This window comes from Diadema antillarum, unplaced genomic scaffold (assembly GCF_040938485.1).
Source record: "Diadema antillarum isolate AM-2024a unplaced genomic scaffold, OU_Dant_1.0 scf00000127, whole genome shotgun sequence".
Classification (NCBI taxonomy): Eukaryota; Metazoa; Echinodermata; class Echinoidea; order Diadematoida; family Diadematidae; genus Diadema; species Diadema antillarum.
Genome location: NW_027271016.1, coordinates 806,306 through 825,159, shown reverse-complemented (window position 1 = coordinate 825,159; position 18,854 = coordinate 806,306). Strand labels below are relative to the sequence as shown.

General features: G+C 37.2%; 1 protein-coding gene across 1 annotated transcript in view; it reads left to right on the top strand.

Moving 5' to 3' along the window:
- Positions 1-1,199: 1,199 nt before the first annotated feature.
- The window catches only part of LOC139720365 (myosin-IIIb-like), an 86,176-nt gene continuing 68,521 nt past the window's right edge, over positions 1,200-18,854 (top strand). The window contains exons 1-8 of the mRNA XM_071631733.1: positions 1,200-1,417; positions 2,622-2,687; positions 3,399-3,532; positions 11,231-11,333; positions 11,879-11,981; positions 13,073-13,229; positions 16,277-16,382; positions 17,652-17,771. Of these exons, the coding sequence (XP_071487834.1) occupies positions 1,307-1,417; positions 2,622-2,687; positions 3,399-3,532; positions 11,231-11,333; positions 11,879-11,981; positions 13,073-13,229; positions 16,277-16,382; positions 17,652-17,771 (900 nt within the window). The 5' untranslated portion in view covers positions 1,200-1,306. The remainder of the gene's footprint in view (positions 1,418-2,621; positions 2,688-3,398; positions 3,533-11,230; positions 11,334-11,878; positions 11,982-13,072; positions 13,230-16,276; positions 16,383-17,651; positions 17,772-18,854) is intronic.

Here is an 18,854-nt window from a genome sequence, read left to right as displayed (position 1 = left end):
ACTCGGTACTGCTCATACTATTACCTTTACCATCAAAGGTTAAAGCTAATTATTTATAATTTATGGGTACAGAGAAGATCATGAAACAAAAGCGTAAAGAATAAAATACAGGCTATATTTGCATAGAGGATGTTAACCGAATTTATATATTCAATATTGAAAGAATCCTCATTACATGTCGGGGTAATACCTGACCGTGGTTATGCGCGGATGAGAATCCACATGCTTGCACGAGATAAGCTAAACAGAGTAAAGTGGAAGTTCACTCCGTGAGTCCGAGTTGACTCAGACTGTTCCATGGAAAGAGCAAAATCAAACAAACAGAAATGTGAAATTTTCATGAAGATCAGACATGATTATAGAAAATGTGTAGATTTTTAGTGAATCTTTATATTTTGTGTGCGTTCATGGTAGCAGTTGTAACGTTTGCAATTTCAAATGCAACTTATATAGGTAAGGTGAAAATGATAACATCACTTCACGACTCTTGTGACTATATTATCAAAATATACACAGGTATCTAGGAAATGTATATAAAGCTTCTTCACAAGGTCATCACAGCTCTACAATGAGTCGATGGAAAAATAATTTGGCCCAATCTATTTTCTGTATCAACGGCTAAAGTGAAAATTTGTTTGTTTAGGGTCCTAAAGCAGACTTGCAAGGTGATTAATTTGATTAGAGTCAGAAGAGACGACTAACTATAGGAAGAATTGATTCAACCGCTACGTGCATGATTGACATGATACATGTATTGTGATCCTTTGTGATTTTTTCTCCACTGAGGTGTCTTGCAAGGCAAAAAAAAACCCCCAAAAAACAAAAACAAAACAACTGTCCTTTCGTCCAAGTGTATCAGCCCCCCCCCCCCCCCCCCCCCCCATTCCGAGTACATGTGCAACTTTTGGCAAAATACATTTTGGTTCAAGATAATGAGTAGATTTCGTTAAGTCAATAGATTGTGTCACAAGATGATGATCTGCAATATTGCTAAAAATAAACACCAAGTAAGACCAAGTCTGTACACAATGTAAACAGTGACTCCTTTTGAGGACGGTAACGCCCATGCACCGAACCGGTGATTCCATGCTCTGCTGTGTAGCGACAACAGTGGCGTCAAACTTTTGTGTGGTAAGTGGCGCACCACCGCACCCTACCGATACCGGCCCCCCATCAGCAGCATTCGCGATTGGATCCGATCCTTACTAGCAAAACATTAAGGTTTACTGGGCGCAGACAGGTGTCAGGAATCTACAGAAACAGTGGGTTTCACTCATAATTTAAAGTAGGAGGGAAATCTACCAAGATGGCTCGAGCTCCACTTGGGCAGACGCATGATCTAGCAAGTCTGCCATATCTGGATGAAGAGGTTCTTCTGGCAGAACTGAAGCATCGATACGATTCCGATCAGATCTACGTAAGTATTACGCGCCGGATTCCCCAGTCCCATTTGTTGTAGTTGGTGTTTGTTTTATATGACATGCGCATGCCATTGACAGGTGGTTATAAACCGTATCGCACACGAACTCGCGCTTCATTCTTTATATAGCGCCACAATTTAGGGCAGAAAATAAGGGTAAATGAGAAAAAAAAATTCCTTTACTTTTCTTTAATCTATCTGGACTACATGTAGGGAAAGCTAGCTCTTTGTCAGCACGTTGCTATTAAATATACCCTGCACTACAACTAGTTTCATGGTTTAGTGTCAAGGACAAGGTGACGGTCTCCTACTCCTAAATTATAAGTGTATATTATAGCAGACCCATGCATGTAAGCTTGTAAATGAATGAACAGTAGGCCCTAAAAAAAAAAAAAAAGAAAAAAAAAAAAACACACACACACCAAAGTTTGACCTCCTGTGCCAAAATTCAATCATGTGAAAATGCATTAATAGGTTTCTACATGTACCAGGCAGCCAAAGTTTGGATGGTACACATTGTATATATGGTTAAATCACGGCTTACTTTACCCAACATAACAATTTTACTTGTGTTCTACAAGTGTTTAAATTATTTTACAAGCATTGTATAGAAATTATGACTGTAACTTGTAAGAAATTTTGTGCCACTCAAATTGTGTTAGTCTGTCACCAGACTGCAATAAATCATACTTTTAAAAGCACTGTCAGTATAAACATGTCTTTTGATCGATGTACAGGTGTACCTGTACCTAGACTGAGAGTAAAATAAAATGAAGGAAAAACATTTTGCTCTAATTAAGTCTCAAAACCCAAAGAGTATACCAGGTAACTACGATGTATTTTGTATGGTATCAATATCAGTGCCAGTGGCAGAGATTTTCCATTCCTGACACTTGACAAGGAAGTTGAGTTGAAAGTCTATGGTCAATGATAAATTGTAATATTGGCACCCCTGCACCGTCCAAGGTTTGACCTGCCTTGCCAAGGTTCAACTGTGCGTGAAAGCATAGGTTTTTACCTCTAGCAGGTGGTCTTATTATGGGCACCTTGTATTTACAAGGCATCAAATTTGATTTAGCTAAAGATTTGGATATAACATTTTGTTGTTGTCTATTGACCACTCTGATCTTTACTAATTCACATGATGAATTCATTTACAAAAAGACATATTGAATATCCAGGTATTGATATGTCTTTTCAGTCCTATGTAGGTGATATCTTGGTTGCCATCAACCCTTTCAGGGACCTTGGCATTTATGGCAAGGAGGTAAGTCTGACTCTTTTGAGCCTGGCTCTACTTGCCAGTTATCCTTTTGATTTACCAGTATACATTTACCTGAGGTGCGTACAAGTGTAGACCATACTTTTGTTCCTTTTTTTTTGGGGGGGGGGGGGGCAGGAAGACCATCGAGATGGGGATGCAGTTAAAGCACAGTGACAGCAATGTCGGTGCCAACAAAAGTGATTTTAATATGTGCCTACCAGAGGTCAATGAGAATTAAAATATTTCTCATACAGTATAATTTTTTGAAGTTAACCTTCCAATTTCTTTTGGTTTTATATACAACATACATGTGAACTGAATTTGTTTTACTAAATCTGTTTATTTTTAGGGGGAGGGAAGTCATATGGAAATGTTTCTATGAATTGAATTGGTATATTTGTGATGGTATCAAATTATTCTTTGAAGTTGTGTGGATATGTATACTGGCCTTCATGAAACTTTTCAACAGTATTTTCATATTCATTTTTCTTATATGTACAGTTAGTTGACTGAAACTTGCAATTCACTTACATTTGAACTGCAAGCAAATTATTTTATGTTGATTTTTTTAACTTACTTTCTGCAAGGCAATCATTTCATATCTGTTTTAATGAATTTGTTGAAATTGGCTGTACTTGTGGCATTTGGAGAATGGTGCTAACTCTGCCAGTGTTTTGATCTCAAATATGATTTCTTTTGCAACCAACTCCTCAGTATGTGGATAAATACAAGCATGCCAAGCGCACCGACAACCCCCCACACATCTTTGCTGTGTCAGACAGTGCATATCAGTTCATGCGATCTGGGAGTGCCGTTGGCGGAAAGAAGAACCAGTGTATTGTCATCAGGTGAGGACTATTTTGCTGTAAGTTTGGTAGATGGGAGAGTTTTACAACAAACTCTATTCCATATTCCCAATGAGTTTGCAATTCAGAGTAAAAGTCAAACACCCAGAACAGTGACATTTCTTTTTTAAGCATTTAACAAAAAGTGAGACAGCTGTAAGCTGTACAAACCTCGTATTTTTCACACAACAATGATGATCATCACAGTAACATTTACAAAATACATACATAGGTAAGATAATGATGTTTTTCCTTTGTTTTTCTTTGGCTTCCCTGTATAGCTTGTAAGTCTCAACTGTGATTGCACTTTTTTGATTGGATCAAGTGATAGAGTTGTATTTATTTATCTATATTTTTGATGACCTTTTCTTGGAGTTAGTTATTGTTTGAAAGTCATTAAAAAAAAGATGAGCTGCAAAATTTCTCTCTTTTGTTTATTGGTGTGTTTTTAATGGAGAAATCAGTATAAGAGTTGTGAGGTGGTAGCAGCATCACCACCTCATCTCATGTGCATATTTTGTGTGATTGTGTGCAATATGAATGTTTCTTGAAACACCAAACTATGGATTAGATAACAGGACTCTAATTTTGTCTTTGATTTCACTACATCTTTAAGGTCAACTTGAGCATGGAGTGAAGTTTCCCTTTACCCCTTCAAGTGTTAGATACCATGTATCTGTGGGATGGTTTTGTGTACAGTATGTTTATTAAATGTGTTTTTTTACTTTCATTTTTAGTGTTTTGTGAGGTTGAGTGAAGATCTTTCTATCATTTGAGTTCCGTGTTATTTGGTGCCATTGTTTATTTCTCCCACTTTTAATACTGTATACGCTATATATTTCGCGGGGGTTTTATTTTCGCGAATTTCGCGAGTCGGGAGCTATTCGCGAAATTAACAACACGCGAAAATATTACCTTCCAAAATGAATCCCTTGCCTTGATGATACAAACATTTCAGTACTAGTATACCATGTCGCGGCTTACTGAACAGACCATACTGGCTAAGCTTGTTTACGTACATACAGCACGTCCACGTCTATACTTACGAATACTGTAGAGAGCCAATCCATTATCGCAAGGGGACCACTCGTCAGAAATCTAGCGCGATGGAATTAACCACTTCAAAAATGTTGAATTCTAACTTACTAGTTTGCAGAGTTTGGTAAGTTTTTTTCATGCAGTGTATTACTAGTATCACTCTTATTTGCTAGTAAGTTGAAAATTCACACTTTCTTTGCCACTTCATATTTTCTCTGGTCCCCCAATCGCGAATTTAACCACTCGCGAAAATGTGTGACAGCGGCAATTCGCGAATATTTATGTACGCGAAAATTATAGCGTATACAGTAGCCACTTGCTTGCAAAATGTCTGATTTTTAGAATGGAAACCAATTTTACGAGATTAAATGCCTTTCCCACTTGAATTAGCAAATGTTTGTAAATTTCCTGCTCATGCCGTGCAAATTTAATGAATTTAACGAGGTCCATTTACTCTCTTTCCAGAATAGCAGTGAAGTTTAGACCCTGATTATGCTATCACCTCATGCATGTAACAGTGTTGAGCAGCCTTTCAGCTCAGTATATGGGTAGACAGACAGAATTCAGAAAGGGAGATCCGATCAGGTCAGGTTATGAAACCACCTACAGGGGATGGTTTCAGAACCTGCCATAGTAGTCTCAAAGAGCGTCGGCTGCAGTATAAATGCTAGGGGGTTCAAGGAGCCACATTTTTGCTGACCCAGAAATTATCACAGAAGGTCATCACCAGCTAATGTGAACAAACCAGCTGTTGTGACCAGCCATTGTGACCAACCGTTGTGACCAATTGTCGTTGATAAATGCTGCACAACTTGCACACTTTCATGCTCAATCACATTTGCAGTAATGTGAGAAATTCAAAAGCCTGTGCTGTGTATTGAAGGGGAACTGGGTTACCATGGGAACGAAGCCAGTTGGGCCTGCTTGGTCAAAACCAGCCTGAGCAGTATAAACACCCTCAAGGAGGCTGTGATACCCGCCCATAGTATAAGGGGGGTTTTGGAGGTGTCAATGAAATGGTGACAGGATGATAGTTTGTGCTACAAATTGTGCAGCAAGGTTTTATATCCCCTATGCAAACATCCCAAATTTTGCATTGTTGAAGAATGTCTCCCATCATGATGTATAAAATCTTACAGTAACACACCACAGAGTCTTAAAATGCTAACCCTTAAGAATATGCTCTACACTTGTGTACCCAAGAATAACAGTTTAGATAAACCTTTAAACCTTCTTGAACCGTTTTGAAAGCCCTTTCCAAAAACGGATCACTTGTCAGTTTTTGTACTGCTCTGGCCACCTGCTCAAATTTTGCCCAAGTAGGCCCTGACTGGCTCCGTTCTCAAAGTGTCTGAATTCCCCTCTGATAAATGGCGCACACTTTGAATACCATGTTTGTGCGACAAAGCAAAAATTCTGTGGTGCACACAAAAATGTGCATGTTGTGCAGAGCTTATCAGTGTTGGTATGTCATGTCAACTTGTCTGTTTTTGTTGGCGGGTAATAACCTGCAGTGACAAACTTCTGGGTCGGCAAAACGAGCCGCTTCTCAAAACCTGTAGCATTATGCTTCAGCCAAGCCTTTTTGACAATTTTGAAAAACCACCCCCTGTAGAGGATTTCAGAACCTGATCGGTAAGGTTATATTTGTCATATGCTGTGTGCTTTAATATACAAATAATACACAGGTGAGAGTGCGTTAGTGGAGATGTAGCGCACTCGAGGGTATTTACAATTGTGAAACATGCACGAGGCGAAGCCGAGTGCATGTTGCACTACATTGTAAATACCCGAGAGTGAGCTGCATCTCCACTAACGTCACGAACTCAAACCTGTGTATTATTTGATTTATAAAATGGGTCGAATACTAACAGCATTTTTCATGTACCTTTATGGGTCAATACCAGTCAGCTACATGTAGCACTCGCTCAAAAGTCAAGATGTCCGAAGATGTTCGTCCCAAACATTTATGCACGTCGCACTCGGAAATCCCGCACATACAGTGTATAAGTACTGTACGTATAAGAGTATATACGTACGCGGTATACGCCACATGTTATGCACAAGAAAGGCCGGCTGGCAGCCCGAACTAGAAGCTGTTTACAGGATTGACAGCGCGTATAGTAGCGCGCGACGCACTTGTAACAACTGATTGAGTGTGCACTGCTAGTGTAAACATTGTGACGTCAGTGACTTTACGTTTTTTTGCACGGCTGTGCATGTTAGTAAGAAAATAATGCACGCACACGTGACTCATTTCAGCGCTTCCAATTGGCTACATTCTTGAACCCATTTTATAACATTATATACTGGATAAAAAGACTATTCGAGGCTGCACAAGGAGGCTTCAGAAACTGAATGTTGCTTTGTATTGTAAGTGGAGTATTGATATTAAGTTTATAGGAAATGAGACCTGATTGTACTCCTTGTAGAAGTACAGTACTGAAAGTTCCTCTTTTTGCAGCAATGTGCTGAAAGGTGGTGATGATGATACTAATTCTATTACACTACTCAGAACACTTCTAAGCAGGAACCTTCAAGCATTCTAGGAAGTAAGACTAAACCTGGAAACAAAGAAAACATTGAACGAATGTTGATAACAATCTCAAATTTGTTGTAATGAACCTTGCACAGGAAAGTCATCACAGTGGAAGAAACACAACATAATATTTACCAAACACATTTACATGTTCATGTTAGTGTCAGTACGTATACATAGGTATGTGTGGTAGTTAAACAGCATATAAATCAAGCCAACCTTTGGCAGACCCAGCATAGTTTTAAGTTTGTTTTGATTATCAGTGATAGGTTGTTTTAAAAGGAATGTTATTATAGACTTTAAGTTCACTGGTAAAGCAGTGAATCCCTCTTTCCATCAAGGTTTAAAGACCTAGTAGCCTGAGTGAGGACACAGTGCACTCCCGTTAAAATGAACACGGATATAACAACATGCCCGTTGTAACGAAGTACCGGCAAGAATTCAGGCCAAAAGATTATAAGCAACAGAGTTTACTGTTCGGCTAACAAAAGAGAACTGTCAGTCGCAAGAACTTCTTTTCATAGCGGGAGTGCATATGTACTGTCAAAACAGATATTTTCATGTGAGTAATTTTTCACATTCGGCTGGGTTAGATGAATTTCATGTGTTTTCATTCTGTGGAATCAGGACAATAATTACTGCACCACATGACAAGCGAAAATATTCAAGTGTTTTAATTGTTGCGCTAGCTCCTGGTCGCACGAAATGGACAATATTTCCAGTCTTACGGTACTGTGGAGTGGAGGGGCTGCCCCAGCTCGTATATATTTGAGAATCCCAGTAAAAATACTACAGTTGAACCTCTCGTATCCGGACAAGTCGGGACTGGGGCTCATCCGGATAAGGGATTTCGCCGGATACGGGAGACTCAATACTTTATACATGTACATATACATACACATGTACTGATGTAGCCCATTGTAGTACCACATGTAGTAATGTGTATACTGCAACCTTTTCATTGTTACTTTTGGGGATGTTTGGGGATGTTCGAATGTCTGAAGGTAAGCAATTTGGACGGAAATTTGATGTAATGTATGTAATCATGTTGGAAGTAATACATGTATGTCATTCATGCGTGTTTGTGTAGGACTAGGAGTTCTCAAGGAGTTGGGAATCCCCTTTCCTCCCGTAATTATTAAAAAAAAAATCACGGCGAAATTGCGTCCGTATAGTAGAGAGATCCGGATAAAGGGAGGCTGGATAAGAGAGGTTCAACTGTATTAAAAACGAATTGCATACAGGTCAACTTTATCACTGATCTCTGTAAAGTACACACACAACAGAAGAACCTCCACTGGAGTTGATCATTGCCAATGAGTGTAGGCTTCGATGCACACATTCTCTGACTAGTGCTATTCAGGGTTTTTGAGTGTACCCCAATGGGCAGTGAATGAAGTGGACCTCCCATGAATGCCCATGCTACCGGGTCTGTAATGAAGTGTTACTTCTGAATAGTGCCTACCATGTTGCATTTGATGTTTCTGTTGATTAGTTCGGTTTGCTATGACTGTGTATTTGTATGCATTGTTAAAGTGGCTTAGTTTCTCAAAGCAGTTGCATACCTTTCAGTTAAAGCATTGCAGATGAAAATTCAACATCCTTCAAATGGTATAAATTTGGTATACTGTAGATACAGTGCGTACAGTATAATTGTAGGTCTACAAGAACCTTCAATGAACATTTTATGCTCGTGATGAGTATTGATTCAAGTGACTACAAGTTTTTAATCGAAGCAAACTCAATTGTAGTCTAATGAATGAAAGAACTGTCGTCGTGCACTGTCACACAGTAATCCTCACTTATGATTTTGATAGACCCAGTAGTTTGATAATGATTCTGACATGAGCAAGGGACATTGCTGTAATAGAAACATGGACTTGCCTAAATAGCAAATAGAGAGCTGTCAACTGGTATATTCTTGCTTTATATGATATGTATATTTTCTCCATCAAAATTAGGAAAATATGCATTTGTAATGGCATGTATCTTTATTCTGAAATTTGATTTGGCTTGGTTGTCACAGTATGTACAGTTTCCCATGTTTGTATTTAAACCAAAATGTGATTTTGACTTTAATAGAAAAAAAGAAAAGAAATAACAATGCATCAGTACAGATTTGTATCATATTTCTTGATATGTATACAGAGGCTGGCCACCCTGCAAATCATAGTATCACATTTTGGGGTGCACATGCATGCAGGTTTTATCGTTTTCATAAGTCGTAATATCACAACATAACAATCTATTTTGCGCAAGCCTTTCAGTAATCCTCAATGCCTTTCATTTATTTTGATGGAGGTATAAAAGATGCTTAGCAAGCATACCTTTTGTATTGATCTGAGATAAAGTACTGTATGTCTTGATTCTCTTTGATCGCTAGATATTCTAAATGCATTTTGAGAATGATTAAAAATCAAGATTTTCAATGTCTTCAAGTGTGAACAACATCTAACCGGTATGATTCAAGATAGCCATTACTGTAAACTGTAATTTTCTCTTCAATACCACTTTGAAAACAATCAAATAGCAACAATAAAGTGAAATACACGGGTCAAGAGTGTGGATATGGAAGCTCTATCTCTGTACACCTCATTGTGCATTTGTTTTGTCTTTGGGAATTTGACACTTTGGTTACCGGTACTATTGCACTGTGCTTCAAAATTGGATTGTATGTGTGTACATTTTGTTATAGAACAATATTGACATAGATTGAGGTATTGTCCTGCATTTGAAACTGTGTCTTTCAGTGAATAGGCATGAAAGGGACTTGGGCATATTGTGATTAAAGGGGAAGGCTAGTAACTGATCAGTGGGAATCAGTGGAAATGCTGGGAGATGATTGTTCCAATCCTTATGGGATTCCGCATTCTAGAGTTCATTGTATATCTATTGTTGTGTGAAAATGATTTGCTTCAGAACGGTCTCATATTCAAGTAATGTGCAGATTAATGCTCCGTCACTGACCAGGGACGCTAACCTGGAAGCATTAAACTGCACATTACTTGAATATGAGACCATTCTGAAGCAAATCATTTTCACAAAACAATAGATACAATACAATGAACTCTTGAATGAATCCCATAAGGATTGGAACGATCATCTCCCAGCATTTCCACTGATTCCCACTGATCAGTTACTAGCCTTCCCCTTTAAAGATATCTTGCTCCTTTTTCTAAAGGTTGCACTAAAATAGTTGTACGTATGTGAAAGTAATTCCTGTACCTGGTATGTAATTTTTTGTTTTTTCTTTCCCTCTGCCTTTCCTTCTTTGTCTCCTTTTGTTTTTCTTCTTGTCACTGTTATTTTTAGTAGAAGTAATGGTATGATCAGGGAAGTGTTTGTTGATATTTGTTGTCATCATTATTGTCTTTATTTAGTTGTATTATCATTATCAATATCATATGCCATGTTTCAGAGTGGCTTTGTATTGTGAACTTACAGTGTAAAAGTAAATCACAAAATCATCAACAAGCCAAATATACATTTTCTACCACTTGTGACACAGATGCAATTTATTATCATCTCTCAGAGGGAAAATTGTTAACTTTCCTTCTGGTAAAGGGTTGTTATGTATTTCTCATTCCATCACTGGGGTTCTCAATCATGAATCTTACCACTTATGAAATTATATTTGATTACAAGAGTAGCCCCAACTTCTGAAATATTGTTCTTGCAAAATATATAATACATTTATGTACAGTGTTATTATCATCATTATCGTTACTAAATTATCAATGCTACTAAATATCATTGGTACCATTATTAATGTTACTAGATATCATTGTTACCATTATTATTGTTATCATTAACATCATTAAAAGTACTAGTAGTTGAACTTGAAGTATTGGTGGTTCTAGAGGTGAGATTATCACTGCCTCAGTTGTAATGATGATGGTGATGATGATGATGATGATAATAATATTAATAGTAATTGTAATAGTAGTAGTAGTAGTAGTAGTAATAATAATAATAATGATAATAATAATGAAATTATTATTATTATTATTATTATTATTATTATTATTATTATTATTATTATTATTATTATTATAATTATTAACAATCATTATCATTAGTAATTATCATAGATATTACTGATTGTTGTTGATGTCATCCTGCAGTGGTGAAAGTGGAGCTGGTAAGACAGAGAGCACCAAACTCATCATCAAACAGCTGATTGAGCTGTGCAAGGGAAAGTCCCAATTGGAGCAGCAGATTCTACAGGTGAGTAGCTCTGCTCAGCCATCTTTCTGATTTCCCCCTGGCCGCTCAGTTTGGATATCCTGGTAGCGTGGTAGCTTTTCAAGTAGCAAAGCAGCAGAGCATGTCTTGAAGAGACACTAAAAAAATTAAATGTGCCTTCTATCAATGATTGTAAATAGATGGGGTGATTACTTGAAAGAAGTGATCCAACAGAATAACTGGTGGATTAATTCAGTGATGCTACAGGTGTACATGTCATTGTGATATTTGCCATTGTTTGACCTTTGCTCTTTATAAAGTTCATGTTTCTCGTTGAAATTAAATTTTCTAGTCAGATTTTGGATTCACAGTCAAATTTACTGCTGCCAGTTTAGGTTAAGGAAGAATTTTGATAATTTTTGCAGTGAATTTTTCCGAGGGTTTCATCGGGTTATTAAATGCGAGTTAGCTTGAGAGGTAACCTATATTTTATACCCCACTCAAATGTCATTTTGTTTTGTTTGTGTGCTGTTTTTTTTTGTGTGTATGTGTGTTGTGTTTGTGTGTGTGTTTTACCTGTTTCTCAGGTGAATCCCCTTCTAGAGGCCTTTGGTAATGCCCAGACGGTGATGAATGACAACTCAAGTCGATTTGGGAAGTACATTCAGCTGAAATTCCAAGATGGCTCAGGTAATTTCAAACCAGAATTTGTTGAAGGATTGAATGACTTGTAGGTATATAGGTTCTTTCAGAAATCTCTTGAAAAAAAGAAAAAGATTGTAAACAAACAAAGAGCTTTATATGTCATAATAATAAACTCCTTATGTTTGTTTGGTTTTTTTCTCTCTTTTTTTTTTGGGGGGGGGCTTAATACATTTTACAAGTATTTAAGATTGATGCAGTTTCTATCCCTTCACTCAATACTTTAAAAGAATTTTAGAATTTCAGTTGTCAAAAACCCCTGAAAGAGTCACAGTTGTCTTGTGACGATGCTGGCAAAAGGCTATTACTTCACTTGTTTTTTATGGAACATCACTCGTATCACATTTTCTAATGACATTGATATTCAACATTCAACTTTCAACTTTATTTTTAATTTCCATTAAATAAACAGGGGAAATTACATACAATTCATTAACAGAACATTGTAACAATTAAAAAAAAAACGACAACATACATTTGATCATGAGTAACAATGTAGATTCATTTTCTAAGGTATATTCTCCATCCCACCATCTGCTCAAGATATAATCATGAATACATCTGTGCTAGAAGACAAATTTTTCCTATAGATTCAAGACAATTTATTCACAACCAGCTGAATAGATGTGGTACACCACCTCACTTTATAGTGTATATTGCAAGAACCAACAGTTCATTGAGATTGTCTTAATGTGTGCAAAGCTAAAGAGCAATACTACAGTATATGTGAGAAATTCACTCCAGTCTTATGATCAAGACACATAACAAATGTGTATGTGATGTTCCCCAGAAATAGCCACATTACTGAAATTCAGATGAACCCAATATTTTTATTCCCCTTCATTATTCATCTTTCAGCAAGTCCTGCTGTGTTTCATCACTTTGAGAATGCATTTCCTTGACTTTTATGTCATTTCTCATAGTCAAAAAGGCTTTTCTTATAAAAAGACAAGTTTTCCCCTTAACCCTTTTCAGCCCAGCATCTCAATATACCAATGACATTGCATGCAGGCAGATTTAAAAGTGATAGTGACAGGGTTAAACGTGTTGTGCATGACTCTTGTCTCTGCCCCCATCAGTGATGGGAGCCAAGATCTCGGAGTACCTGCTGGAGAAGTCCAGGGTCGTCTTCCAGAACCCTGGGGAGGAGAACTTCCACATTTTCTACTACATGCTGGCCGGGCTCAGCGATGAGATGAGGCAGAAACTACAGCTCCAGAATGCCTCCGAATACCTGTGAGTGTACTGTAAAACACAGTATTTTCGCGGCATGAAAGTTTCGCAAATGGGAGCTGACGGCCTTATTTGCAGCATGAAAAATTTTTGCGAGTTGCCTCGCGAAATATTCAGTGCATATACGGTAGTGTAGACAAGATCTTTAGCATGTACAGTGCACTCCTGTTATAACGAACAAGGTTGTAATGAAGTTAAATTATGACAAAATTTCGATATAACAAAAGAAGATTGTTGGTCCCGAGGACTTTGTTATAATGGGAGTCCACTGTATTTTAATGTCGCAAAACTTGGCTCTCGCAAAATTGGCGAAATGAAAATGCATGACCGCGAACATTCCTCGTTTTACAGTATCTTGGTTTTATTTGTTCCAAGATTCTTGTGTTGCTATTGAAATGAGTTCAAATGGTATCACATCGTCTCGTTTCATTGTGTCATCCGGTGGTATACAGTATAGTGGATCTTGCTCATTAATTGGGAGGGGTCAGGAAACAAAATTCTCTCCCATTTAAGCAGTGTTTGCTAGTGACCTGTTTAAATCACCAAAATCACCAAAATTATTAATTTCAAGCAAATACTAAGTGTATGCTGTTGAAGCAGGTAACAATTACTACGAAAACATGTGCAAATTTGTGAAACTTTCTAGACAGCAGACAGATTCACATAATTTACCCATACATTGGAAATTCATGAAAGTTTGAAATCTGCCTGTAAATTGTGGTAATAGTTTCATTCAAGTTTCTCTGATTTAAGAGAAAAGATATAGATACGCAGCTATATATAAGTAAAGATATACACAAGCACACGTACAATGTGCACATAGAGTGTATGAATGCAAGCAGGGCTTTCAAATAGTGTTTTTGTAAACAATATTTTGAACGTGAGAGATTATTACCCTGAGGGGTGAAGATGGGAATCTTTTTTTTCCAACTTCTTTGTTAAAATTGCATTTGCAAACTTAAATTTCCCCTTCCCCTTTAAGAATACTACTGTCCATTGGAATGTCTATTTTTTGTGCAGAGGTTGGGATCCCTTTACAAAGAATAATTCACAGTTTATGAAAAAAAAAATAGTTCTGTCCATACTTTGTCAGTGGGCATTCATAATAAAATCAAAGTGACTTTATAGATGTAGGGAAAAGAGACATTTATGTAGGAGGATGATCATTTAGTACGACTATTACAAAGAAGAAAATACCAGACTTGGAAACCCAAGAAAAAACAGCATGTTGTAACAGCAGCACATATACATGTTCTATGGTTTCAGTTCTGTTTTTGGTTTCTAATCATAAACATTGGCCAAATACGCGTATACGACAACATTCGGATTTGATGTGCGTACGTGCCACTTCACTTCAAGGCAAAGTTGATATTTCATCGCAGCTTGCTGATTTAATTTATTGACAGAGGATGATACTTGTAGATCTACAAGTATCATGTGGAAGTATGATCTATGTGATCGTATTGCACTCATGAAAAGCATAACACGTGCAACCCTGGAATGTTCTGCAGTTATCCTTTGTGGTTTAATGATGTAACATCAGTTAAGATAAACACTTTTGAATGTTTCTATTTAAAAGTGAGATAGATGCATACATCCATAAGACCATATTGTCAGCAATATTTACTGCAGAGTGAAGGTGTATGATTTATTTGATGAAATGCTATCAAAGTCTATGAAAAGGGGATGTGTTGCTGGTAGGCTGTATGACACTGTGTTCCAGGAGTCATTCAGGATAATCGTCTCCAATTATCAATCGCAGTGCATGTTATTTTTGCTTTGTTTTAAGTATTTGTGATTGATGGATGTGTATGTATGCATTGCAGTACATTAACAAAAGTAATGCAAGACGGTATCTGAAGGTTATTATTGTCTCTTGTTAGGTGGTTTACACCACAATTATTAAAGGGATGGTATAGTTCTGGTTGAAATGGGTATTCAGGTTTTAACTTTTTGTGAGATAATGAGAAACTACTTATATATATGCAATGTTTAAGAGTGTACAACTCTAAGAGGACTTCAAAGTTTATTTAATGAAAATCAGTTTTGAAATGGGTGAGATATTAGAAAAACAAGGTAAAACAAAGGGATTCTTATAACAGATGGGTCCAGCTTTCATGAGGACCACTTTGTTTTTGGATATATATCTCAGCAATTTCAAATCAGTTTTCATCAAATAAGCTAATTCCTGGAATGTTATGCTTTTTAATATTTCATGTAAGTGGTTTCTAATTATCTTGCAAAAAGTTAAAACCTGAACCCTTATCTCAACCAGAACTATTATATCCCTTTAAAATATGAGTTGTTATACATGGTTGTTTAGAGTTAAAAGTTAGAGAATATTGTTTGACAGTACCAGCACAAAAAGCAAAAGATGATTATACATTGTATGTACATGTACCTCACTTTCTTCCGTACTGTGTTACATTTTCCCTTATAAAACTCTGACTGTTTCTCTCGTTATAATCTCTCCCTGTCTATTTCACTCTCTATCTCACTGGTTCCCTCACTCTGATTCCCTCGTTTCATCTGCTCTAATACTCTCTCACCCTTTTTATCCTTCTTTCTTACCACCACCACCGCCATCATCATTATCCTTACCACCACCACCACCACTGTCATCATCATCATCCTCATCATCCTTCTCACCACCCCATCATCATTATCATCCTCACCCTCACCATCATAATCATCGTCCTCACTACCACCTCCACTACCATCATCATCATCATGTCCACCACTACTACCACCACCACCATCATCATCATCATCATCTACAACACCACAACCATCATCCTCATCATCATCACCACCATCACCATCAACATCATCATCCTCCTCACCACCATCACCATCATAAACATCATTCTTACCACCACCGCTACCATCATCATCACATCCTCTCGACCACCACCATCATCATCCTCATGACGACCACCACTACCATGATCATGATCATCATCATCATCATCCTTACTACCATCATCCCACCATCATCATCCCACCACAACCACCACCACCATCACCGTCATCATTGTTATTATTTGCAGTTACCTGAGGAATGGCCCATCTTGTCTGAAGAATAACCCTTCAGGAATGAAAAAATATTTTGAGGAGCTCATGAATGCCATGGACCTAGTTGGATTCCTGGAAGAGGTAATCACAAAGTTCCATTTAAAGAGGGAATAAAAATCTGGAGTCCAAAACAATACTAAAAGATTAACTAACAGATTTTTTTTCTCTCTCTCTCTGAACCTTGTGCTTATGTACACTTTAAAGGTGCCATGATGTGAAATATTACCATGTCCTTCCATAATATCTTCATACAGACTTTTAATGATATTAATGTTGACAAATTCCTCTTCTTGTGGCACCATGAAAGTATTGCCTACAGTAGGGATATCAGATACTGTTCTCAATTTTCAACCTATTTGTTTCTTCTTCTTTTGTGTTTTTTTCCCCAAGATGAGATATGGAAAGAATTTAAGCAGCCAGTGTTCCTGGTGATATGTGACCCTGCATCACAAAACAAACAGAAAGTCGCCAGACATGAAATTTTAGTTAAGAGCATATTCCGAAAGAGCAGACTTTAAGCTTTAATATGACGTATAATTCAAATCAAATGGACTCTGCTAACCTATCTAAATATTGGAAAGAAAGCACACACTCAGGAAAAGTGTGAAATGAGAAAAGAGGCTCTGAAGTACTAGTGTCTATTCAAGCGCTAAATCTTTACCAAGCCATGCTGGCTGTGTGATGAATGGGACAAAAAACAGGATGTAAACCACAGGAGTAGCAACAATGAAGAGATTATCAGATTAAACTGAAATTGAGCATGCCTCATTGGCACATTCTATCCATAATTGATTCCGACTTTCAAAGCAGTAGCATCATCCGTTCAAAAGATATTAGAGTTGAAAGTGAGGAGTGTGAACAAGGTTTTTAAAAAATGAAAAGGGGACTCTAAAGACACACCTACTCCCACTATTCTACCTAAAATTTGTTTGTAAACGGCTAAAAACACACTTTCCTGCCCATTTTATGATCCCAAATTTTTGCATAGTGTAGAAGAAGACGTGCTCTTTCAGAAAATGTGAAAAAGTCCAGATCGGCTAGGTTGACCTATTTCACCTATTTTCAGTCCTCACAGAAAATCAGTGTGTGCGATTTTTTGTTCATTTTGTGATGCATGGTCACATATGTTCTTGTTTGTTTATGGTATATAAAAAGAATACTTTGAAATCAAATCTATGTGCAGTGTGTTTAAATTTGGTGTTGTATATCTGCATATATACATGTTTTCATGAACGCAAAGGCATTTTTGCATGAAAGGCTGAAATGCAATTTGGTGTATTTTTCGAATATGATGTTTCTTTCGAAAACCAAGGATACAGCAGTGCTTAAACATGTCTCCCTGTGCTGTAGGAGAAAGAAGATATGTTCCACATCCTAGCCGGTGTGCTAGCCCTGGGACAGCTCAAGATCGATGCCAACGACGACGACGCCGCATTCGTCAGCAATGAAGCAGCTGCAGCAAGAGTCGGGGTAAGTGTAGACAATGGGAGGTGAAAATCTCAAAGCCCGACCTTTTGAAACTTTGGCCGAGAAAAAAAAAAAGAGAGAGAGATTTTCCTAGAGATCATCATAAGTTTGCCTTCTTCAACTGCAATTTCTTTCAGCAAATTGTAAATTCTCATTCATCATTTAAAAGATGTGAGAAATCATAATATGTATTGTTGATGACAAGTATTCACAGTGATGTTTTTGTACGAGAGGAGGTAAAAGTGAGTTTGTTTGTTTTTTTCCTTCTGTCTGTTTCCCCAAAATATCATAATCATGTTCCTTTTGGTATGAATTTCCTTCAGAATTTGATAAGTGAACAATAGTTTTTGTCCTTCCCACCCCCCCCCCCCTCCATCATGTGATAATGTAGAATAAGTTTTGTCTTTGACAGACACTTGTTCAACAATTGCAAAAAACATTTGAAAAAAAAGTTGCTGAGATGAGTGAGATTAATATTTCAAGCAGAGTTACATGTGCTTCAATCCAGAAGCAGGGAAACATGTACCAGTACTAAAATTAATCAGTGGGCACTTTGTGATTTCAGTGCAGAAGAATAATGAAACAGTAAACCAATGCATTCACATTCAGGCTGTGAGCACCAATAAAAAAAAGAAAGTTTCATTTACAATAACAAAAAGGAGAAATGAACATAGCAATTAAACATGTTGTGGAATCTCCAGTGAAGCTGTAACGACCATGGTTGTGAGTTTTTCTTCTGTTTTGCCAGTTTGCCAGTGGGTTACTGACCTCCTATAAATGATCACACTGAATGTTGTTTCAAAGGTTCACGTATTGAAAAGTAAATGTACTGAATATGGGATTATGTAAAATTATTACAAATGTCTACTGATTTACCAACAGTCATACAGTGTGTAGACACAAAATTTGAATAGATTTTATAATTGTATTCATGACGTGCATGCTTTGCTTGAGATTTTTAGAGGTAGATAAAGTGATATGTGGCTCAAGAAATGGGGTAAAATCAAATTCTACTTGTGAAGCGAGGAACAGTGTAATATGATAAGGAAGCTGAAGTATTCTGAACCTAAACATCCGGATTATTAT